General features: G+C 50.7%; 9 protein-coding genes across 9 annotated transcripts; 3 read left to right on the top strand and 6 right to left on the bottom strand.

Annotated features, from left to right (window-relative positions):
* Positions 1-137: 137 nt before the first annotated feature.
* Positions 138-1135, bottom strand: STEHIDRAFT_152913 (uncharacterized protein; the record flags this gene model as incomplete). Its single annotated transcript, XM_007299963.1, has 3 exons — positions 138-669; positions 724-818; positions 899-1135. The coding sequence occupies 3 exons, from the start codon at positions 1133-1135 to the stop codon at positions 138-140; spliced, it is 864 nt and encodes a 287-aa protein (XP_007300025.1).
* Positions 1136-2035: 900 nt separating this feature from the next.
* STEHIDRAFT_118363 (GroES-like protein) lies at positions 2036-4005 on the bottom strand. Its single transcript, XM_007299962.1, has 5 exons — positions 3496-4005; positions 3351-3429; positions 2882-3092; positions 2363-2820; positions 2036-2220 (listed from the first exon to the last, which is right to left on the bottom strand). Exons 1-5 carry the CDS (start codon positions 3759-3761, stop codon positions 2092-2094), a joined length of 1143 nt encoding a protein of 380 aa, XP_007300024.1. The 5' UTR covers positions 3762-4005; the 3' UTR covers positions 2036-2091.
* Positions 4006-4243: 238 nt separating this feature from the next.
* STEHIDRAFT_118362 (GroES-like protein) lies at positions 4244-6079 on the bottom strand. Its single transcript, XM_007299961.1, has 5 exons — positions 5677-6079; positions 5528-5606; positions 5202-5412; positions 4662-5119; positions 4244-4523 (listed from the first exon to the last, which is right to left on the bottom strand). Exons 1-5 carry the CDS (start codon positions 5940-5942, stop codon positions 4395-4397), a joined length of 1143 nt encoding a protein of 380 aa, XP_007300023.1. The 5' UTR covers positions 5943-6079; the 3' UTR covers positions 4244-4394.
* Positions 6080-6603: 524 nt separating this feature from the next.
* STEHIDRAFT_50141 (uncharacterized protein) lies at positions 6604-8597 on the bottom strand (the record flags this gene model as incomplete). The annotated part of the gene is made up of 8 exons (XM_007299339.1): positions 6604-6809; positions 6932-7124; positions 7206-7332; positions 7401-7479; positions 7536-7761; positions 7826-8209; positions 8271-8333; positions 8391-8597. The coding sequence occupies 8 exons, from the start codon at positions 8595-8597 to the stop codon at positions 6604-6606; spliced, it is 1485 nt and encodes a 494-aa protein (XP_007299401.1).
* Positions 8598-8879: 282 nt separating this feature from the next.
* Positions 8880-11395, top strand: STEHIDRAFT_49317 (armadillo/beta-catenin/plakoglobin; the record flags this gene model as incomplete). The annotated part of the gene is made up of 15 exons (XM_007299274.1): positions 8880-9043; positions 9113-9165; positions 9241-9260; positions 9314-9379; positions 9471-9575; positions 9629-9740; positions 9805-9860; positions 9914-10008; positions 10074-10140; positions 10210-10407; positions 10498-10671; positions 10727-10755; positions 10817-10994; positions 11060-11294; positions 11346-11395. The coding sequence occupies 15 exons, from the start codon at positions 8880-8882 to the stop codon at positions 11393-11395; spliced, it is 1602 nt and encodes a 533-aa protein (XP_007299336.1).
* Positions 11396-12047: 652 nt separating this feature from the next.
* On the top strand, positions 12048-14257 carry STEHIDRAFT_144614 (uncharacterized protein). Its single transcript, XM_007299960.1, has one exon. It carries the CDS (start codon positions 12168-12170, stop codon positions 13914-13916), a length of 1749 nt encoding a protein of 582 aa, XP_007300022.1. The 5' UTR covers positions 12048-12167; the 3' UTR covers positions 13917-14257.
* A 210-nt stretch (positions 14258-14467) lies between these two features.
* STEHIDRAFT_165607 (uncharacterized protein) lies at positions 14468-16172 on the bottom strand (the record flags this gene model as incomplete). Its single annotated transcript, XM_007299959.1, has 6 exons — positions 14468-14689; positions 14765-14824; positions 14892-14924; positions 14995-15077; positions 15144-15511; positions 15586-16172. The coding sequence occupies 6 exons, from the start codon at positions 16170-16172 to the stop codon at positions 14609-14611; spliced, it is 1212 nt and encodes a 403-aa protein (XP_007300021.1). The 3' UTR covers positions 14468-14608.
* Positions 16173-17497: 1325 nt separating this feature from the next.
* On the top strand, positions 17498-19191 carry STEHIDRAFT_137022 (uncharacterized protein). Its single transcript, XM_007299958.1, has 8 exons — positions 17498-17593; positions 17663-17705; positions 17773-17974; positions 18043-18145; positions 18208-18355; positions 18420-18534; positions 18601-18681; positions 18757-19191. Exons 2-8 carry the CDS (start codon positions 17680-17682, stop codon positions 19129-19131), a joined length of 1050 nt encoding a protein of 349 aa, XP_007300020.1. The 5' UTR covers positions 17498-17593; positions 17663-17679; the 3' UTR covers positions 19132-19191.
* Positions 19192-19555: 364 nt separating this feature from the next.
* On the bottom strand, positions 19556-20530 carry STEHIDRAFT_107848 (uncharacterized protein; the record flags this gene model as incomplete). Its single annotated transcript, XM_007299957.1, has 7 exons — positions 19556-19585; positions 19659-19712; positions 19822-19917; positions 19989-20129; positions 20204-20257; positions 20355-20450; positions 20516-20530. The coding sequence occupies 7 exons, from the start codon at positions 20528-20530 to the stop codon at positions 19556-19558; spliced, it is 486 nt and encodes a 161-aa protein (XP_007300019.1).
* Between the last annotated feature and the right edge of the window lie 1622 nt (positions 20531-22152).

Raw genomic sequence — 22152 nt, 5'->3', positions numbered from 1 at the left:
CGAGAAATACAACGGTCCAGGGTCTTTGCCACATCAGCGTCCATGCGTCAAGCCACAAAAGTCCAAGCTCTGAACCCGGAGTCCTGTGCGAACTCCACTGTGTCGTGTCCACACGCAAAAGCAACAGCCAGACCATCTCATAGTGCCATCGTGATGCCCATCAACGCCGGCCATAGAATGAATACCATCTGGAACTTCATCCTCTCCCATCCGTAGCCGCCCATCGAAGGCCTCTGCATACCCGCACTTCCCGCTGCGTTCGTCTTCCTCTGTGCACCACTCATCGCGGTGGATGTGCTATTCGCAAGACCGTTCTTATCCTTCTCCTCCTGCACAGGTGGCTTCGTCCCTGTCACCATAGGGGCTGCTGGTGAGGATCGGGTAATTGGTGATGCAGAGACCGTCGTAGCGATGAGGTATGGGGGTTGTGACGCAGTTGCGTTCAGTGCTGACATCGAGGAGTTCGAAGTGGAAGTGGCGGTGGCGTTCATGCTTGACGTAGACGAGCCGGCGTGGACGAAGCCGTATGGTGCGCTGGCGGCGGCGGATACGCCCGAGGATGTACCACTAACCGTGGTGGGGGCGGGAGCCGAACCTGACATGCCGGTTATGGTGAACATGGAAGTGTAGGTTATAGACGGGGGGTTGTCAAACATGAGCCGGAGGTAGCTGAGGTTCTGACGGTTAGCAGACATAAGAGGGGAAGACTGTGAAGGCACTGACTAGTAGGAGCTGTCAGAACCGACCGACGGGTTGATTACGATGTTTTGTTGCATGGCCTGTGCGTTGACATTCTGTGCCACTGTTGTCACGTAGTTCTATTCCAACCCGCCAGTACATGAGCACACCACAAACAAGTCTCCCAGGAGATAGGTGCCCATAACGCAAATACACATACCTCTCCCGCTCCGCCTCCCATCCATAAATCGATCTTGAACGTTCCCATGCCGGCTAAACTGGGTTGATTCCCGTCTTCCATCCAAGTAACCAACTCCGTCTGCCCAGCGGTATAGTTCGTCGCACTGAATGGTTTCGTGGCATAGAGGGCTGCGTAGGCAGAATTTTGGCAAAGGGGAGACAGGATGGAGCCTACGACCAGCGTAGCAGTTACAAGAGAGAGCGTTGGGAAGGGCATTTTGAGTGGGAATATGAGCGAGGAAGACAATGTTCGTATCGTGTCAACGGGTTGATCGTTTTTCCAGGGAGCCCAGGTGAAACGAAAGAAGGGGCCGGCCTGAATTCACAAACAAAAGTGCAACGAGAATACGAAAAACAGATAGGACTAGCCTGGGGACGAGAGTAAGGGATGAAGACAGCAGAAAGCGCAATGGTAGACTAGAGAAAGCGGGCGGGCGTGAACGACTCTGCAGTTCCAAGTTCCAAGTTCCAACCGAAGCGTCAAGACTCGAACTAGGACTCCGATCGGGTGTCAGACGGCTACTAAAGCAGACGGACGGACGGAGGTTAGCGGAGGATCGGGACGCCCAGATTATGAACGCATCCAAGCTTGATCTGTCGCAGGGGTCCGGAACAATACATAAATAGCAGTGATTGGCCTCATTCAGAGGATGCTGATTCCATTATAACTGAAGATATACACCAGAAGATGTTATGCTGTCATGTCGATTCGAAACGAGATAGACCAAGGGTGAAGCGGGCTTTTCCAACTACTTATAATGGTCTATTGACTCGCACAATCCAGTGACAGTGGAGGAGATAAAAAGAGCTGCAGGATGGTGATCATGAATCCCTCCATGGACTGTAGGGTAAGCAGGTACGTGTTGGGTACGTGGTTGGAAGTGGAGGGCAGTCGGGGTTGAACGAGTGTCGCTGACTAAGCATTGATGCCCGGAACCATCGGCGGTGTGGCGTGCAGGCGTGGGCCACAGCTCCTTCGTGCTCAAACTTACTCCAAGGGAAATGTTCAAGTTGTGGCCATAACTGAGAAGCCAAACGTGATTAAATTTGACCTAAGTATCGTATTCACCATAATCAATGATGCGCTCTGCGAGCGCGAGGAAAGTGCATACTACTAACAGTTCATAATGCGCGACGAGCCTTCATCTGGCTCAACTTCCACCTACTGATTGGTCAAGCCGGTGCAATCGTCTCGAAAGGCCTGACAACAAGCTTCGCTCCACTAGTGCCGCCGCTGTGGAATCTGCCCACATTGCCCTCTACAGCGGACAGGCCGCCTGGGAGGAGCTCGACCTTGTTCGGCTACACATTGAGGAGGAAAAGTCGTGCAGAAATAGAGAAGTCATCAGTATCAAAGACCTTGGGATAGGGAGAAAAATATAGGGTAAAGTTGAAAGCGAAACAGGAGATGTTGACGATCTATGGTTCGGGAAAGGAGACACACCTTGATCTTTCCTTCAATCAACCACCCCTCCAACGCCCTCGCAAGCTTATTAGCATCCGCTTGGGTCGGTTGCCCATTCCCATTCCCATACGCCCAACTCGCGCTCTTTGATCCGGTCTTCGCAAACTGTTTCTCGTCCAGCTCACTTGCGATGCTCTTCGCAGGTGGCAAAGTGATCACCAGCTTCCCTCCCGTCCCAGCTTTGCTCCCCAATCCCTCGACGTCCGAGAGGATGGACCAAGACGCAGCCTGAGAGTCATCGGTGGATACAGCGTCGTAGATGACTTTGAATGGCTTGGTGGTGATGTTGGAGGTTATGTGAGAGGCTAAGGAGGTGTAAGGAACGGTCTTGTAGTCTATGACGTGCGTGGCACCGGCAGAAAGACAGTACGGCTCATTGGATTTAGAGCAAGTGGTTATGATGGGGTTGAAGCCAGAGAGTTTCGCCAACTGGATCGCTATGAGACCAAGAGTGTGAGAACGTTGGCATCTCAACCTTAGGGAATGAGGACTACATACCGCACTGTCCTACCGAACTTGCGCCACCCGAGATCAAAATGGGTTCATCCTTATACTTACCAGCTCCTTCCCCGACTGGTATATCAAGCCCTATACCCCGAAATTGCATAGTGTCGACTGCGACATCATACGTGCCGTAATAACCGAGGGCAGCCGTAAAGAAACAGGTCGGGATAGTAGCGGCTTCGTCGTAGGTGATAGTTTTAGGGAACTGTGACGGTAGCAACCAAGAAGAGACGATGTGATCAATGAGACAGAACAGTGAGATAGATAGAGAATAGATAAAGGGTCGACGACCACTTCACGGTACAGGGTCACGTAGAGTCGACTGGGGTAGGGAAGTTACTCCACTATGGCGTGGGGCCATACTCGCTTCTAGGCGAGCAGTTTGCTTCCCTACCCTGGATCGCTTCTACGTCAAGGCTTATGGTTGTCGTACAAGAGTGTAAAGTGCAAGAAGCATGCATACCTTGATAGCGCGAACGGCGTCTGCGATAGCATACTGCTGGAACGTTCCCCTGTCCACGGTGAACCAGCACTGAAAAAGACTAGACATCGAAGAGGTTTAACCAGTCAGCAACAGGCCCATCTTACCCTCATCCTCGGTTACTCACACACGGTCTCCGACCTGCACTTCATGCACCCCCTCTCCAAGTGCCACCACTTCTCCAGCCCCATCATGCCCCGCCACAGCAGGCCACCCCGTCAACAAGTGCCCAACCTTTTGCATCACAGCATCAATTGGATTCAGTGCAGCGGCGTGGACTTTGATGAGGACTTGGCCTGCGCCAGGAACAGGTACGGCACGGGTTGAGACGGTGAAGGGGGTGCCGGGGGCGGAGAGGAGAAGGGCAGTTTGAGTTGAAGGGACAGCAGACATGATTGGTGAAAGTAACGAATCGCTGGAATCGTTCCACTGTATGGCAGGGTATGCTGGGTGAACTGTAGTGAGAGATCAGTCGATCGATGTCGAGCAGTTTATATAGTTCCTATTTGATCCTAGAACTGCTCATTGTGAGGAGGATGTGTCGGACCAGTGTGGGTCGGGACATGTACCACTAGATAATTGTTGAGTAAATCGGGAGCCGTAAAGTGTCGACGAGATGTGTGCAGTCGCAGCAAGCCAACTGAGCCTTTTTGGAACGCGAACATGATGTTCAAACTGCAAGCTTCCATGTAAGTCTCGGGTGAGTACAAGAGTGGAAGTAAAAGGCGTTGACAGTCAGATAGACTCCAAGGGAACGAGTGTCACTGACTAAGCATTGATGTGATCAACGGTGTGGCGTGCGGGCGGGTGCGGGCCACAACTCCTTCGTGCTCAAACTCACTGCAAGATAGATGTCCGAGTTGTGACCATAAATTAGAAGCTTAGACATGATTATATTTGATTTGAGCATTGTATACACCATAAAGAATGATGCGAGCGCGGGGAAAGTCCACACTAAGTACTAACAGTTCATAACAAGCGCGAGGACCCTTCATCTGCCTGGCTCAATTTCCATCTACTAGTTGTTCAAGCCGGTGCAATCGTCTCGAAAGGTCTGACAACAAGCTTCGCTCCACTAGTGCCGCCGCTGTGAAATCTACCCACATTGCTGTCCACGGCGGACAGACCGCCTGGTAGGAGCTCGACCTTGTTCGGCTAGACGTTGAGAGAAAAAAGTCATGTAGAGATAGAAAATTTATCAGTATCAAGAGGTGAATGGGCAAGTGCGAATGGATTCCGGAACACCGAAGAGGCTTCCATGAAGAAAGCCAAGAGACAGGGAAAGACACACACCTTAATCTTTCCCTCAATCAACCATCCCTCCAACGCCCTCGCAAGCTTATTAGCATCCGCCTGGGTCGGTTGCCCATTCCCATTCCCATACGCCCAACTCGCGCTCTTTGACCCATTCTTTGCAAACTGTTTCTCGTCCAGTTCACTTGCGATGCTCTTCGCAGGTGGCAAAGTGATCACCAGCTTCCCTCCTGTCCCAGCTTTGCTCCCCAATCCCTCGGTGTCCGAGAGGATGGACCAAGACGCAGCCTGAGAGTCTTCGGTGGAAACAGCGTCGTAGATGACTTTGAATGGTTTGCTGGTGATATTGGAGGTTATGTGGGAGGCAAGGGAGGTGTAAGGGACGGTCTTGTAGTCTATGACGTGTGTGGCACCGGCAGAGAGACAGTACGACTCGTTGGATTTAGAGCAGGTAGTTATGATGGGGTTGAAGCCGGATAGTTTCGCCAACTGGATCGCTATGAAACCAAAGGTATGAGAACGTGTGCATTTTGACCTTGATATCATTAAATAATTCCTTAGGGAATGAAGACGACATACCAAACTGTCCTACCGAACTTGCGCCACCCGGTATCAAAATGGGTTCATCCTTATACTTACCAGCTCCTTCCCCGACTGGTATATCAAGCCCTATACCCCGAAATTGCATAGTGTCGACTGCGACATCGTACGTGCCGTAATAACCGAGGGCAGCCGTAAAGAAACAGAGCGGGATAGTAGCGGCTTCGTCGTAGGTGATGGTTTTGGGGAACTGTGACGGTAGCAACCAAGAAGACACGATGTTGATCAAATGAGACAGACGGTGAGAGAGAGAGGTCGACGACCGCGTTACAGTGTCTGACGTAGAAGCGACTGGGTTTGCATACCTTGATAGCCCGAGCGGCGTCTGCGATGGCATACTGCTGGAACGTTCCCCTATCCACGGTGAACCAACACTGAAATAAGCTAAACGATGTTTACCCAGTCAGCAACAATCCTGTCTTATGTACCCTCCTTCTCGGTCAAGATCACTCACACACGGTCTCCGACTTGCACTTCATGCACCCCCTCTCCAAGCGCCACCACTTCTCCAGCCCCATCATTCCCCGCCACAGCGGGCCACTCCGTGAACAAGTGCCCAGCCTTTTGCATCATAGCGTCAATTGGATTCAGTGCAGCGGCGTGGACTTTGATGAGGACTTGGCCTGCGCCAGGAACAGGTACGGCACGGGTTGAGACGGTGAAGGGGGTGCCGGGGGCGGAGAGGAGAAGGGCAGTTTGAGTTGAAGGGACAGCAGACATGGTTGGTGAAAGTAATGAATCGCTGGAATCGTTCCACTGTATAGCAGGGTATGCTGGGTGGACTGTAGTGAGAGATCAGTCGACCGATGTCGAGCAGTTTATATAGTTCCCATTTGATCGCAGAACTGCTCACTGTGAGGAGGATGGGTGACTGTCCATTCGAGGGCGCAACATCAATTTCCACGCTATCCTCAAGTTCACCCATGGGCGCCTACTGGCCGTATCGTTGACACCAAAATAGGCTCGACGCATGGCAGAACTGGCTTGAAAAGGCATTTGCCCATCGAGATCGGACCAGTGTGGGTCGGGACGTGGACCACCAGATATTGCTGAGTAAGTGAATCGGGAACCATAAAGTACCGACGAGATGTGTGCAGTCGCAGCAAGCCAACTGAGCTCGGAGTAGCCTTCGTAAAGCGCTACATAATTTGATGTTCAAACCTCAAGCTTCACGGATCATAGCTAAAAGATAGCAAATATACAGTACAGATAACTGACATCTCGGTGAGCACATAGTCAAGCAGAACTTGGAGGCTAGGTCGTACCAAATGCAAGCCGTCATATCAGGGTCTCCAAGAATCAAGCCTCATAAGCTCTGGCTGCCGTGAAGATGCCCCTCCTCGCGTGTAATCGCCTCGGATGCCTGTATTGACGGAACACGTTACATGTATGTTCGAAGAGCACAGGGAAATATAGAACGAACCTGCACTATCAGATCATGATCAACCTCCGGCAATACCTCTGTTTCCTCACCACCAGAGGGAACAACTTCCCATTTTGTGGGCGGGTTATGGAGGTAGAGGGCTATGTCCTCAGGGATGTGAGCACCATATTGCGCGTTGAAATCTTCACGAACTCGACGCTCCTCTGTATAACATGGAAGCACCCGTCAGCTCTTACGCTTCATAAAAGAGAAGGATGTGCAGCCGGATGTAGGCAGGAGAACAAAGGAGCACCATCGCCAATACACGCATGGAACGAAAACCTACCATCAGTCATAGCTTGCAGCTGCGCCATCATTCCGCTCACGATATCCTCCGCGGCCTCCTTGTATTCTCTTCGCCTTGCAACTTCGACTAGAACTTTGTTGAATGACATTTGGTATAATGTGTAGGTGTTTACCAAGTCGTCTATCACGACAAGGTGATGATGAAGCATATTGAGACGCTCGGTACAGTCTTCCTATGTACACAGGCTAGTAATTCAGCGACAGGGTTGAATGGCTAGTGAAGAGGGCGGGGACAAAAAAGGACAGGGATGTACCTCGATCTCTTGCTGCTTCCGTAGCATCTCGGACATGATATCACTTAATTCCTCGAGATCATCAAGTGTGATGTGGTGCGTGTCGAGGTGCTGCTGAGCTAGAGCTTTCGCGGCCACAAGTTGTTCACTAGTAGAAGTATTATAATGAAGGTCAATGCCGCAGTATGAGGTCATGATACGGGAGTCTCAACACACTGGCTACTTTCAATGTGACCCATAGACTCTTCGAGCTCTGACAGTATGACAGGCAGCTCTTCCACATCTCTAGTCATATCTATCCGCACGTGCAGCGAATCAGCATCATGAATCTTTATAAGGAACGTATAGAACCACCTAGAAAGTCGTCTTCGGTGATATCCTCCTCCACAGCATGTTCTATTGAGCTCAAGTGATCCGTCAAGCTCTCGAGCTGTCCAGCCATAGAACTCGATACACGACCTTGATAGTTCAGTACTTCCTCGATGTTTATGGTTTGTGGGGGCGGGAGACCGTCACGAATGGCGTTGAGTGAGTCATGAAGCGTGACCGGGTAATCAGCTGTCGTCTCAAACACATCCTATGAACAACAATACCAAGTCAAGATCGAATGAATAATTTGGAGATATGGAGACATGACCAACATCCAACAAGGCTCTCTCAGTCTCCATGGTCTCCAAAGCCTCATTAATAGCCCTCTCGTCCACAAAATCCCTCAGATTCTTCCACCGGCTTCTGTCTTTCCTGTCCTTGACTTTCCCATTTCCATGCACGGCTCCTTTACCCTTGTCTAGGCCTATTCGTCCGTTGCTGCCGTTCATGATAGGATGTCGGATGGTGAGCGAGGGACTATTGTGTGGCGATGTGTTTTCGTTTTCATGTCCTTCGTCTGAGTCTGAATGTGGGCTGCCGAATAAGGAGGAGTCGGACGAAGTTTCGTGAAAGTCTGGCGGGACAGGTTGGGCGCCGAGAGAGTCAAGAACACCATCGAGGATATTGGTACGATCCGTGCGAAGTGCATCCCAAGTCTGCACATGGGCGATATCGGTCAGAAATAGAGTATGAGATGAAGGTGGGAGGTATACAAACCTGCGTTTGCTTCTCGAACCTAGACCGTTTCTCCTCTATGCTCTTCGCCACACTGGCAGCAAGCTAGCAACGCGTCCAGTCATGACCCCTGACGCGTCCTGATACACAGAATCCACGCACCTTCAGTTGCTCCAATACAGCATCGCTAATCCACTTGACCTTCGCATTCAGGGCCAACACGTCTAGCGCGGTCTGAGCCGATGCATTCTCGAGGGTGATTGCACGATGACAGAGCGCTTCACCGCGCTGTAGAGCCTTCTTGGACTGCAGCACAAGAGACACGAGATTCGGTCTCTCCAAGATACCAGACGAAGGCGAGCCAGACATTATTATAGTAGCAAGGCTAAGAGAGTACTAAGACTCGGTGTATGGGCCACCTCATGGAGGCGAGAGAACAAGATGTCGGACGCTTTTCGCCGCCACGAGAAACGCGGAACATTGATTACCATAAAAGGCGAGCTCGTTAAACCATGACTTCGACGCAAATCTAGAGGGGTCTCTATCTCCTTCACCCGCTCGATTTTACCCTCGTTTTCTTCCAGACACGTTTTTCGTTGGCTTTAGGCTTTAGTTGATTTCCTTGCTCTACTTCTGTTGGTTGTGTGCATCATGTCTTCCCTTTCTACGACAGCAGTTTCGAGTCCTAATCCTGGTACTCAAAGTGCAAGCGTCTCACCAGAAGCTACGCCAATCCCAAGTCCTCGTCCAGACCCTCTTCTCTCTACGAAGACTCTGAAGAACACTGTGCTGAAAAGTCACGGACGCCCGCCATGGTGAGCAATTTTCTTTTTGTAATCGCCGTCACGGGAGAAAAGATGGAACGGATTGGGATGCAATGGCAGGTACGGCGAGGACGGTTTGCCTATTTGTCAGGCTTTTGTGATTGGTATTGCTGGTACGTTCACTCTTTGTTCTGTCAATACCGCGAACTGTTATTCCTTGTATTGCTTCGTACTCATTCGTCCTACAGGGGGCTCGGCCAGCGGCAAGGTCTGATGGATTGCCTCGCGTAGTCTTCGACGAGCATTCATCTTCCTTTCCAGACCCATGTCGCGCGTCAGATCGTTCGGTCTCTTGGATCTATCCCTACTGTCGTCATAATGTCCCAGGTAGACCATCCCTTATCGCCACGCTGCAATATTCGAGGAGTAATGTGTGGTCGTGTGCGCCTTTTGCTTCTGCTGGGCGTCCATCATTTAGGATAGTTTCTATAAGAAGAAGACTCCCGAAGAGCTCAAGCGTGCATTCTCGTCCCGGTTCGATTTTGATCATCCAGATGCTTTAGATATGGAACTTTTTGCTGCTGTACGTTTCGTCTGCGTTCTGTGTATAACAATATCTAAACATCGTGCACGCAGTGTCTCTCGGATCTCAAGAACCTCCAGCAAACGAACATACCTATCTATTCTTTTGAGAAACACCAACGTCTGGAGGAAACTCAGTATCTCTATGGGGCTACCATCATCATCGGTATAGCTACTCTTGTCTATATTCGCTGTGGCCCGTCAGCAGTGCCACTCATAATCTATCTTAGCGGAGGGCATCATGGCGCTTCATGATCCAGAACTACGCAAGCTTTATGATCTCAAGGTATGCACACCACCAGCGTCTTGTGGCCAAAGTTATCGATGCAGGCCCCTTAGGTTTTTGTCCAAGCCGACTCGGACCTTATGCTTGCTCGCCGAATCACCCGTGATGTTCAGGAGCGAGGTCGAGACGTGTCTGGCATCCTCGAACAGTGATCATCCTGTTGCTGTATCTGATTACTATCCGCTATACTGAACGCTCACTCCCTGCGCCTAGATATCTTCGCTACGTGAAGCCCTCCTTCGACAATTTCGTCCAACCGTCCTCTTCTCACGCCGATATTGTACGCATCATCTTGCTCGCCTCTTTTTCCGTTCCCTCCAAACCTAACATTTCCTCTTTTACCTAATAGATAGTCCCAGGACAAGACAACTCCGTGGCCATTGAGCTCATCGCCACGCACATTCGCCGCCAATTGAAGGAACGTACGCATCATTTCCGCAAGAAGATGGCCGCGAAACTCCAACCATCTATCTCGCGAGGTCCACGAAAACAATTATCAGACGAGGATCTTGGGTTGATCGTTCTAGAGCAGACCCATCAGCTGAGGGTAAGTACCGCATTGCCTCAGGCTCGTTAGAGCACTGCCTCTGAATGCCCGACCGTTTTACTGATGTTCGACGCTTTGTCGCGTTTGTAGGGCATCTACACCATTCTGCGAGATGCGACCACGAAGAAGGAAGATTTCATATTCTTCTGCGATAGGTTGTCGACATTGTTGGTAGAGAAAGCGATGGAACAGTTAACATTCAAATCGAAGTCGGTCATCACGCCGGTCGGCGTTGAAGCGAAGGGCAAGGAGCTCGATGTCGAGGTTCGTACCATACACCGTTATTTTCCCCTGCACCTAGACTTACTGGCGTATGTAGTCGCTATGCGGGGTAACAATCCTTCGAGCGTAAGTCACATCCCTGTTTGACGTCCCTCAGCCGAGATGCTGACGATGAAGGTGAAAAAAGTGGTGGGCCATTGGAAAACGGTCTGAGAAGGGTGGTCAACGATGTGCCCATAGGCTCTCTCCTCGTCCAATCAGACTCGAAGACAGGAGAACCATTGCTTCTCCACATCATGCTCCCTGCTTGCATCCGAGAGCGCCACCAAGCAGTGAACACATGGGTCTGTTTGCTCGATGCGCAAGTTCGTTTCTCACTACTTTCTCTTCGGTTATTCATCGGTCGCTGATGCATTGATGGTCATGACAGATTGGCACCGGTGCCGCCGCCTTCATGGCTATTCGCGTCCTCCTCGATCACGGCGTCCCAGCCTGGCATATCATCTTCGTGACCTTCCTCGTCTCTCGTGCCGGTGGTATATCTTCCTTGCGGACGGCCTTCCCAGATATCATCATCGTGACGGGAGCCGTGGATGATGGCTTGAGAGAAGCTTGGTTGGAGGGTATGGGCTCGGATAGTCACAGTCAGCGGAGTGGGAGAACTGGTGGAAGAAATTGGGACGCGGAAGGGATAGATGGACAGGGTGGGAGGAGAGTGTTTGCGATCGAGCCGGGGATGGGACAAATCGGTCAGTTCTCCGTTTGAGAGTTGGCGGAAGCGATGTGTGTTGATGCTGACTTCTCTTATGTATCACAGGTGACCGTTATTACTTATGAAGTGGGTTAATTCGCCGTTCGTGGTTAGAAGGGTGTCGCTTTTGGGATTCATCCGGGTTTTGGGCTTCTGCATCTGCATCTTCGGATATCAACTCACGCATACATATTCATTTTCATTACCGCATTCGTCCACGACATTAATCTCAAATCATAGCTTCGTGATACATGTTCGATGGAAGCCAGAGTTACTCAAGAAGACGCGGGGGTTACTACTCGCCGCATATGATTACCGCCGTCCGACTTCTGTGTCACGAAGGTACCGAGATTCTGACATCGACCGGGGCGCATGCTTGTGTCTATTCAACGCGGCGAATTTCGCGCCACAGCACATGAACGAACAACCTTTCCATTCGTGATGTTGATCTACGATATATCCATACCATACTCCCCTTTCCATCATCTCTTGTGTTTTTGAAGTGAGCTCCTCGCCATTATCGATCGCTACGTTTTCTGTGCATTTTCTGTATGTTCGTACTTCAAACTCCTCAAGTGGCGTGAACGCTTCGGCAGGACCCGGGCCACGGATCCGCAGACCGTTGCACAGGTACCCACTTACTACACGACCGAGTCATACGGTGCTTCCTTTGTTGTGGCGCCCTATAAAGGTCACTAACCTCTGTGGATATGTAGTTGGCGCTCTGGATTCGTCTTCCTGGTATCCCACCAAGTCGAAGGAGCTTGGGCTGCCCACCAGTTCCACCATGGACCAATCCGATGAACTTGATGTTCACGAACTTGAAGCAGATGAGAACCTTCCATCTGACGAGCTCGCTGTGAAGGAAACTGCAGAACCAGACTCTGTCGATCTCAGCGAGCTTGAAAGCCTTGTGCGACGGCAGACATCCCACTATTCAGCCTCTTCACGCGCGCCTTCTCCTCCTGCTCAGGATCCCACGTATTCACCCGCACCATCCACTTCGACTTTCGAGTCTACATCATCCACCCCATCACCCATCCATACCATCCCCCTCGAAGTAATGCACAATATCTTCGAATTCTACGTGCACAGCGGGTTCAGCCCCGTCGACGACCGTGATGATCTACCACCCCCGACTTCAGCAGTGTGGATGTCGCCCCTTATTCTATCACACGTCTGTCACTACTTTCGCACAGCCATCTTCAGCTACTCTCGGGCATGGACAAATATCCGTATAGCTCCAACTCGACGAGATGCTTCCATTGGTCTCAGAGCATGGTTGCAGCTGTCTGGTGATCGGCCCCTGCACGTCGTCGTCGATGATTTCCGGTTAGAAGGTCGTTTTCCGGATAACGCTTTACTGTCGATGTTCAGGGACCTAGTTTCCAGCGGTCGGTCAATACGCTCGCTCGTCCTGAATGTTAAACCGCACCTTGTGCGTTTATTCGAGAATATCATCGCTGTAAACCCGTCGGTGATGCATAGCATCCAAGATCTCCGATTCGACCTCTTCCCCGCCTACAAACACAATATCCCCGTTTACCAGAGCCGCTGGGAGCTGTGGCAGCCTCAAGATCCCACCGTACTCCACCGCTTATCCCTCAGCTTCGTCCCGATGTACGACCCACTTCTCATCTCGTCATACGCGACGTTGTCCTGTCTGGACATTCACGGTCACATGGTATCCTCCATCACCACCATCCTCGATGCCGTGAAGGGATGCCACATGCTCGAGACGCTGAATCTTCACGTCGAAGTCGTCACGCTCGATGTTAGTTCTTGGCTCAGCACTTCGCCTCCCCGCACTCGTACGAAACTCCATAACCTGAAGCATCTCACCATTCGAGACGATGCAGAACAGTTACCGGGCATATGGCGCCACTTCGGATCCTCCTGGATCCTCGTGTACCTGGAATTGCCCGCCCTCGAGACGCTTTCTCTGCATTGGACCAGGGGCTGCAAGAGTCTTCGTCCAGCCGACCCTATATTGGAGGAGGCCTACAAGAGGTTTCTTGGATACAAGATTTTGGAGTTTCTTCAGGCTTCTCGACCTCGATCGCTACATACGCTCTCTCTGTACGCGTGTGAGATCACGAATACAGACATTTCGCGCTGGATATCCGCCATTCCTTCGCTTAAGCGTCTTTACATTCACGCCATATCACCAGACCAGCAGATCTATGACGCCCTACTTCGCCATCACCCCCACCTCGAACAACTTTGCGTTGGCCGCATTCCTTTCTTCTATCCACTGGAACCCCTTCTCAAGTTCATATCCGACTGGGTTTTGGGTACCGCTAGGGTTGGACAGCGTTTAAAGGATGTGGATCGAGGACGAAGCCGGGTGTTGAGCGTGGGCTGTACGGAGGAGACCGTCTATCAGGATTTGAGATCGCGAGCGGAACAAGTGAGGCAGCCTGAGGGGTGCGTTGAGTTGGATTGTGTCCCCGTTCGGTTTCCTTTCTGGAGGTGCGCTGTGTATGAACCCGAGCCATGGAAGATTATGTCTCGCTTCGTTCGATTTCATCGGTAATGGACCATGGGCTGGTGCTTACGCTCGTTTTATATAACCTTCGTTCCTTCTAATTCCGTGCTGTCAATTCGTCACGTATGCTCATGCCTTCGACTGCTTTCGGTGCTTCGTGGTCTGTGATGTCCATATATGCCCTCCATACCTCCTTTGTACTCACATAATTTGCGCGTTCACGTTCATGAGTCGTTTCCTCACGTTCTTCTTGGTTACTCTCAATACCAGCGAGCTTACATAGCATCCATCACTTACTATCGGTCAGTAGATTCTGTCGAATACTGTAGCGGTACTGTTTATCACACAATACTGCTGTCGTCACATACTGCCGCACACACTTGAAGCAGATCAGAGAGTTGACGTCCACGCAGACTTTCTGTGCCCTATTGAGTCTATGACCGAGATCTACGTGTGAGTTCTGTCTTGGGCCTAGGGGCAACCTTGTATGCCTCCACGTTGCTTACCAGCACATCGCCCCACCCACATCACGTCTACTGCCCGAGCAACAACTATCAGCGACGCTGTCGAGTTATTGGAAATCAAGGTTGGTGAGTGGTGTGACGGATGATGCACATTATGTGGGAGAAAATTATACAAAGATCTATGAGTTAGTGAGATGTGGTGGACTATATAATTCGAACGAGCATAAGCAATAAAAGGCATCTACTGTGCGGTGAAAGAGCGGGGGTGCGCCGAGCTTAAGCCAGATGTTCGCGCTCGCTTTGAGCTCCATGCTCCTTGCGTTCCGACCAGAGCTCCGGGACGTCACGAATAAGGACCTATTTCGTGATGGAGAGTTAGCAGAATGAACGATGAGTGGCCTGACCGAAGAGGGTGTGGTCGGTGATGCTTACGATGACAACTTCGACGGCGATGAGAGCGATGATGACGAGTTCCATACTGGCAGCAGAATGCTATTCAAAAATAACAGGCAAGGTTAGATGAGGCACGAAAGGAAGACTGGCCGATGAAACTTCGTACCTCGGTCAGAAGTTGACGCAAAACGGATTGGACCTGAGTGTCGCGGCGAACAGAGCGTCGTCCATCAGATAACAGCAAAGGCGGAAAATCACAGTCCACAAACCTCGGCAGCATATGTAATTTTGTCATTAACAGACCGAATTCTAGCTCGGACTTCGAGCGCGTTGCTCAGGCTGTTGAAGTATCCTATCATAGCGGCATTCCTAATCAGCTACGACTGTGCGAAGAGAGAATGAGAAAGTGTGCGCAAACCTTCGAGGACCGGTTCCGCCCAATAGAAATCTGGGGTATCATTGAAATTCTCTCTGTTAAGAATCAAACCCTGCCTGAACTTCAACAGTGCTCCCAGCTTTTTGATTAATGCTCTCCTCCCAAGTCCTGGCTTTCCCGTAGTCTCGAGAGAATGGGGTAGAGTTGAAGTTGAAGAAAGGTAGTTCTCCAGAGAAACTTCAAGGGCAGAGAGTGCGGTTGAGCGAGAGAGTGCCTGGGAGAATGCATAGCGCGCGAGTAGGGTGTCTTCGGGGAAGGCGGATGAAGGAAGGATCGGTGGCAGGGTGTCTTCAGAAGAAGGAGCGGGGGTACGTCCTAGAATGATAATGTCGCCTTGGAGTCGCGTGGTCCTACAAAGAATAATACACGCAGAGTCAGTTGGAGGACAAGGCCCATCTTAGAGAAGGATGGCAAATAAACGCACTCTGAAGGATCCGTCACAAACTCCAATTCCTCCGTTTCTGCCTCTCTAAATGGCACCAACTCTGCCCCCGTTCTCTTCAATACCTCTTTCTGAAACATCACCGCATGCTCCTCCGTCATACCCCAACATACGAAGCTCCCGTTCCCAAAGATGAAGATTTCGGCTTCCTTGTCCTCGCCTAATTCCTCGTCCCTGAACTTCCACTTCGGAATCCAATACGCTTCATGCAGAGGCCGTACACCGAGCGTAGTCATCCGTGAGCTAAGACGGGGAAGAATGTAGCGCTCCGCGGTCGCGAGCGTGATTATGGGCTGAATTGGAGAGCGTGTGGGTGTTGGATTTGAGCGAATGGGAAGGGAGGCGGAAGCGGTGCGGCGAAGGGGGGTATAGGCCTTGGGTTTTGTAGGCTTTTGTTCAGAAGATTCAGCTACGTCTGAAGGCAAGCCAGACGTAGAGGTAGACGCTTGCCGTGTTCGTAGTCGCCATGCAAGCGAGAAAGGAGGAAGAGTCGTTGAAGAGGAAATAGAAACCGATGGCTTTGGGAGTGACCGACGATTCCGAAGGGAGGCAGAGATATATCGGTGCATTGTGGACAGTTTAACACAATTTCTGTGAGGATGAAGCAGAGGCCTGTGCCTTTATAGTGCTATGAGGCCGTGAGGGAAATCGTCCAGGCAAAATTCCAAAGTTACTCATCCGTGCTGAGTTCCCGACGCGACGCGACGCGTGCCGGGCCGATCCTTTGTGCCACAGTGGCACCACCCGATGGCCCGTCTCTGCTTCGGCAATGCTTCGGAGTTCTATCGTGGCACGCCTTCCACCTCTACTACAACTGCTTACCCCGCCTACTTACTCGCTCTCAATCCCATCTCCATCAAAAAGTCGATGGTTGGTAGGAAGTGTCACCAGGGCCTCAAGTCAAGCTCTCTCAAACCATCTACTTATCGCGCTCCCGGGGGATAGGCTAGCACCCAGCTATTCTCCACTTCTGGAGGTGTGGGGTGTGCATTATTATTGCGTACAAAGGTTGTAATTAAGCCTGTCCATGTATTAACCATCACCCATACTTTTTAGGCATACCGCTAGACACAAGGATCATCTGTCAGCCATGTCGCCTGTTTCGTTCTCCAGGTTCATTTGTGTAACGACACTACGAACTTGTTTCGAGGACGCCATACTAGTTATGATTTTAGTCACGTCTTACGGTCTTGGCCACCATCATGCTTCTCGTCATGCATCAATTGCTATCACTTCGAGCCTTACAGAAGGCTTGCGTTACTTCCTCAAAAAGCTGAGGACGACCTCGGGGAGGCTCGGTCTGGGGCTTCTTCATGGACTACATGAGGCTGTCCTCGTTGTCTCAACAGTCTCTCGAGTCAGTGCCCTGGGGCCTCCTACTCATGGCTGGTACTGCATCCTTGAGATTTCCACGATGAAATCCGGGTACTCTATATGTCTTGTGGGGAGTTACGCTGTATTAGATGCAGAATCTTCTGACGGTCGTGCAGATATTGTTATCCACATTTCCATGCACTCGACATAGAACTATTTGCGTGGCCTTAGGTTGTACTCGCTGCAGGACCCTTGAACTGCACCCTGCCAAACGACAACTCACTCGAACGTCCCACACTCACGGCGATCTGTATCTTCCGGCGCTCGCCAAGTTGCATGTTTTCTCCGATAAGACCCATCTCGACGTATGTCGTCTTTTGTGGATATGCAAACTAGCCCAAGAAGGCTGTACATTACGTTGTCTGCCTTCTGAGGACCGGCCATCGTTTGATCAGCCAGAGCGTACCTTGGTGTGAACTCGAAGTCTTTTATACCCATCTGTGCTTCTTCTCAGCATCGTCATACTCTCATTCCCTCGTTCTTGTCAGCCCGGTTCTGTGACGCCTGCCTTGCGAAATGTCGACGCTCAGGACCAGAGATTCAAGCCTGGAAGATGCCAGTGTTGACTTCATTCAGCATGTCATCATATCTGGCGCTGTTGAGAGTGGCTTCTGGGGTGCGTCTGACTCCTCGAAATATCGTGTTCTACAAGTACTCAAGTTCCCTACGCTTTCTCGCACCGAAGGAGTGTACTTCATTCTGATGATAATGTCCACGTATGCCCTTATGTGCGTCCACTGTTTTAATGAAGAACTACTACCACCACCTACTTTGGCCTGATATGTGTCGATCTAGCCAAGAAGGTCTCTCCGGTTCCCGAGCACGACAGATGCTGCTTCTCTGCACTATCGTCATGTTCTGTGCCGCCACTGTAACAATGTTCATTGACGTTGCAACCTCCGTCCTCGAGATACTCTTCTATGATCCATCTGCAGTCTATCCCGAGGCTGTACTCATCCGTTGCGATATGGTCACCAACATCATGGTCCGCCTCGTCGTAAGCTTTCCGTTTTCGCTTGTCTAACACGTCTCTGGCACGTCGACTAACTCGCTCGACATACTTAGTTTGTGATGTCGGATGTGATCGTCGTCCGGAGAGCATGGGTTCTCTGGAAGCAGAGCCAACGGGCAAGGATGTTGCTCGCGGTATGCTTTGCCGTGGACCTCGGTAACAAAGGCTTTGTTCTTCATCCATGTGCACTATACTTAACCCGTCGTGATGATCCTCAGTGTCTGCTCTGGTCGATCTCGCCCTTACGCTCGTTCTTGACGTCCGTAATGACGGTGAACAGCGTTCAGGGACTCAGTCCCTCCTACTCACAATCCCGGTACTGGCCACCAACATTCTTTCTACAGCACTCGTCGGATGTAAAACTTGGTATGTGCTCTGATGTCGTTCATCAATCTTTCATTAACTGATATTCATCCGATGTTTCACCAAGGCAATATTATCAAAGTATCAGACTAGCCAAACTAGATGTGTCAAGCCATAGGGTCAGAGTAGGAAGAGTTCTGAATGTATTGGTTTGCGCGGGAGTTGTGTATTGCGTCTTTTGGGTGCATACAGTTTTTCTTCTTTTATGTGCTCAAAAGCTAACGCTCATCGATGGTGACGCATCCCAGGCCCTGTTCATTATAAGCACATTTGGAGCTCTGAAATACCCGGCAACAGACGTGGTCATCGACATCATTCCTCAAATCTCTGTGAGCTTCTTCATGTTTTCCATTCGATGAAGTCGGGAATTTTTGATGTTCATACTTTTGCGGACCCACGTACAGGGGATCTACCCAACGCTCATCATCATCCTTGCCGCACTCGAACGACACCACAGCTCTACACCCTTCGACAAGCCTACCGCTCCCCTAGGTTCTCTCCACTTTGCGCGTGCTCCTCTACCAACCAGGAACCCCAGGCACCCTGTTAGGGAAAGCTCGATTGACAACTGCACGACGACAGACACGAGAGAACGAGAGGTACAGTCGGTGTCGAGGACACATACACTGCGTTCAAATTCCGCCGTAGTACCACCGAGTGACGAGAGTATGTACGTAGAAGGCGAGAAGTCAGGAGATGAGTGGGATATGAGGCTTAAGGAAGAGAGAAGTCAGGTGGAAGGAGTGCGGCTCTCGAAGCCATCAATAGAGGAAGTGTAGGCTTCAAAATGATGCAATACGCCAACGCTCTCGGCGTACTGCTGCACATAATCCATCTAGCCGACACACCGCGAAGGGTGGGCGAGAGTATGGGTCATTCGGCATTCGACAGTCAATGGTTGCCGAGATTACATTTGCGGTGACTGTAGGTATAAAAAATCGGCGTTATCACTGGCGAAAGGAGCTGTGTCCTCCAGGTCTGTCGACATCGCTGAGGATTACTATGTAGAACTTGATGAGATAATCGCCATCTCCTCTCGGGTCTCAGCACAGAAAAAATTGTCCATTTACTCACGCACACCGTCTCAAGTGCGGCGTTACGTCCAACGCATAACGAGGGACAGAACAAAATTGATATGATGACAGCACTACCGCAAATATTCGTACACGCATCGCTCATGGACAGGGATAAGGTCCGTCCTACCTAGGCCGCCTTGCCTACGATGTTCATCTCCTACGCAATAAAAATGACGGGTAACCGACGAATCAGTGGATGTGAGTAATTATGTGTGGTTTCGACGGCGAACCTGGTAAGTTGTCTCCTTGCCGGTACTGTCGTTTCGGATGGTGTATTTCGTCTCCTGGTACATAATTTCAAATGGAAGACGTTGGTTAATAACATGTTTGTGTGTGAACAATGCAGGATGGGCGTGAGAGGAAAATGAGCAAAGATAGAAGGACGTCACTTACTCCATCCTCTTCAACAATATCAGTGATAGTCCCGGTCGAGTGAGAAACGGTATCAGCGGCACCTCCGATAGGCCTATACTCGACCGTGTCACCTTTCTGAAGAGAGGTTCTAGATGTGAGCACGAAACTTGGAGGACCTTGTCGAAACGTAAAGAAGAACAAGACACCTTGTAGCCGACCGAGGAAGATGTAGTCGAAACCGTTTCGCTTGCCTTGGAATGAGCGGTAGAGGCCTGGTGGGCCGCCTTTTTGGTCGAGGGCTCATGGTGTCCAGCAGCCGCGCGAATAACGCCAACAATGTTCATATCCTACAAGTCAAGATGAAGGCCTCAGTGCACCGATACTCTCAAATTTGGAATCGATATCGGCATGTCAAACAGACCTGGTAGGTGGTTGATTTGCCGGTGTTATCATTGTGGATGGTGTACTTGTACTCCTACAGGATGAATATGAGCACCGAACGAAGAAATGCAGAGAAGAGTCGCGATGGGGGCAGTGGAGGCGGGTATAGACAGCAATGATGTGCGACTCACCCCCTCTGCCTGAACAACCTCAGTTATTGTCCCAGTGGAGTGCGAGACGTTATCAGCGGCACCGCCAATTGGTCTGTACTCGACCTCGTCACCTTTCTGAAGTAGGATGAGCATGTCAATTTGACACCCCTAGCAACTGGAACCCTGGACAGAGAGAATACCTTATAGCTAGCCATTGATATTGTGGCGAGATGTGGATGAATAGAGCAAGTCAAATGTATCTCGGAGATGGGCAGTTCTTGGGGTGAGAGTCAAACGTCCGAGATCCCTTATGTACTCCAACGAACAATGCATCGAATCACACGAATATCGTCGTATACACCAGTTCGGAATGCGCATCACGGCCAAGGACTCCACGACATCAGAGATCCAACGCCGGTGCAACGACATCCCGAGCCAAAAATCAGAGCATCGAGGCCAATTGTAGGAGTAAACGGCATCGTATAGCGCCAAAACAAGGTTTAAAGAACTAAGCTGGATCGTCAAGCTCAGGCGCGAGGCTTGCAGGCGAACAACGAACACTGTGACGCGGTGGCTCTAGTTATAGGCTGTTATAGGTGACGACGACTGCGTCATCATGACCCTACAAGTAAAAGAAAAAGACCCAGACTCCTGATTGCCTGTGAGAGGGCATCAAATCAAGATCACAAGGTTGTAACGAAATAGACCAGTTGAGCGAAGAAGTAGGACATTCTACAACGTCACTGAAAAGAATTGGGAGGAGATGGGAAAGGGTGTTAGCATTTTCGACATGAGTATAGCTTCTGGCAGGTGCGACGATCACTGTCATGAGTATCCTCCATACACTTGGCCAACACTTGGCAGTTCAAGAAGTGAGAACAAAAGACATTGCACGAGCTCAGTGACGCGAAGTGCCAGACAGTGCGAAGTGCCGCTGATTTACTTTATGATTTCATTTTTGAGCTATTTAATCCGGATCCTAGTAGCCCTATGTCTTGCGAAATCAATAGACGAGATGAAAGTAGAGGCGAGGAAATTTCAGGGAGGGAGGGAAGGAAGACCTTTCGAAAGGACTAGCAGGCGCATTACCTTGCTTGCTAGGTCCTTCCCACCCCCGGAATTGAAGCCGCCAAGGTTGCCAAAAACAAACAAAGCCAAACAAGGTGGCGTAGTCCCACTACAAAAATTGTAGTCGTTGTTACTCTGGGCGCCACTCCAAGTTCACTTCTCTCCCGCGCTTATCTCACTCCCTTGAAGCAGGCCACTCCCCGACTGCACTTCTTGTGTGCATTTTGTAGCGTCTTGAGGTGACAGCTGGCGGAGACTACGCTCCCCTTGAACGTAGTCCGCTTCAGTTTGCGAATCCTGGGGCCGTTTGCAACCCGTTTGGCACATTTACTTCGCCGCTCCCGCACTCGAACTTCGTATTACGAGCTACTACGGCGCATCACAATTGATGTTACCTGTTCTATTTGCACGTATTTGTGTTAGTCACTTGAGCAATGGACTTGGCTTGTAAAAAAGTGCTACTTCATTGCTTTTCTCCAGCGTCTCAGGCGGTTCACTCCCGGGTTCATTCCTATCAGGAATGATTTCTTCTTGGTGAACGGTGTGGTAAAGTCAAGTTCTTCGTCATATCCCATAGTACCTTAGCCGCAATAGTTAGGAGAAATTGCTGGTACGCAGAAGAGAGCGGAGGTGGACGGTACTTCCGGTGCCGGAGTGGCCATGGGGGCAAGCCTATGGCCTGGACATGAGCGCGAGGACGTGGTTGAAAAGCTAGTGATGGTGTAAACATTATTCTCCCTGCAGAAGAAGACTGTGTGGTAGATGGTGC

This window comes from Stereum hirsutum, assembly GCF_000264905.1.
Source record: "Stereum hirsutum FP-91666 SS1 unplaced genomic scaffold STEHIscaffold_2, whole genome shotgun sequence".
Taxonomy (NCBI): domain Eukaryota; kingdom Fungi; phylum Basidiomycota; class Agaricomycetes; order Russulales; family Stereaceae; genus Stereum; species Stereum hirsutum.
The sequence above is the reverse complement of the archived record's forward strand: the minus strand, read 5'-3'. Positions and strand labels throughout refer to the sequence as shown.

Bases quoted from the DNA above. Each gene is read 5' to 3' on its own strand.
- STEHIDRAFT_118363 (XM_007299962.1), bottom strand. From the start codon at position 3,761: ATGTCTGCTGTCCCTTCAACTCAAACTGCCCTTCTCCTCTCCGCCCCC. The intron at 3,093-3,350 runs GTATGCATGCTT...CTACCGTCACAG, and splicing joins ACGCCGTTCGCGCTATCAAG to TTCCCTAAAACTATCACCTA. The intron at 2,221-2,362 runs GTGTGTCTCCTT...CTCAATGTGTAG, and splicing joins TGATTGAAGGAAAGATCAAG to CCGAACAAGGTCGAGCTCCT.
- STEHIDRAFT_118362 (XM_007299961.1), bottom strand. From the start codon at position 5,942: ATGTCTGCTGTCCCTTCAACTCAAACTGCCCTTCTCCTCTCCGCCCCC. The intron at 5,120-5,201 runs GTATGTCGTCTT...TTGGTTTCATAG, and splicing joins AAGTTCGGTAGGACAGTTTG to CGATCCAGTTGGCGAAACTA. The intron at 4,524-4,661 runs GTGTGTGTCTTT...CTCAACGTCTAG, and splicing joins TGATTGAGGGAAAGATTAAG to CCGAACAAGGTCGAGCTCCT.
- STEHIDRAFT_144614 (XM_007299960.1), top strand. From the start codon at position 12,168: ATGGACCAATCCGATGAACTTGATGTTCACGAACTTGAAGCAGATGAG.
- STEHIDRAFT_137022 (XM_007299958.1), top strand. From the start codon at position 17,680: ATGATAATGTCCACGTATGCCCTTAT. The intron at 17,975-18,042 runs GTAAGCTTTCCG...CGACATACTTAG, and splicing joins ACATCATGGTCCGCCTCGTC to TTTGTGATGTCGGATGTGAT. The intron at 18,535-18,600 runs GTGCATACAGTT...GACGCATCCCAG, and splicing joins TTGTGTATTGCGTCTTTTGG to GCCCTGTTCATTATAAGCAC.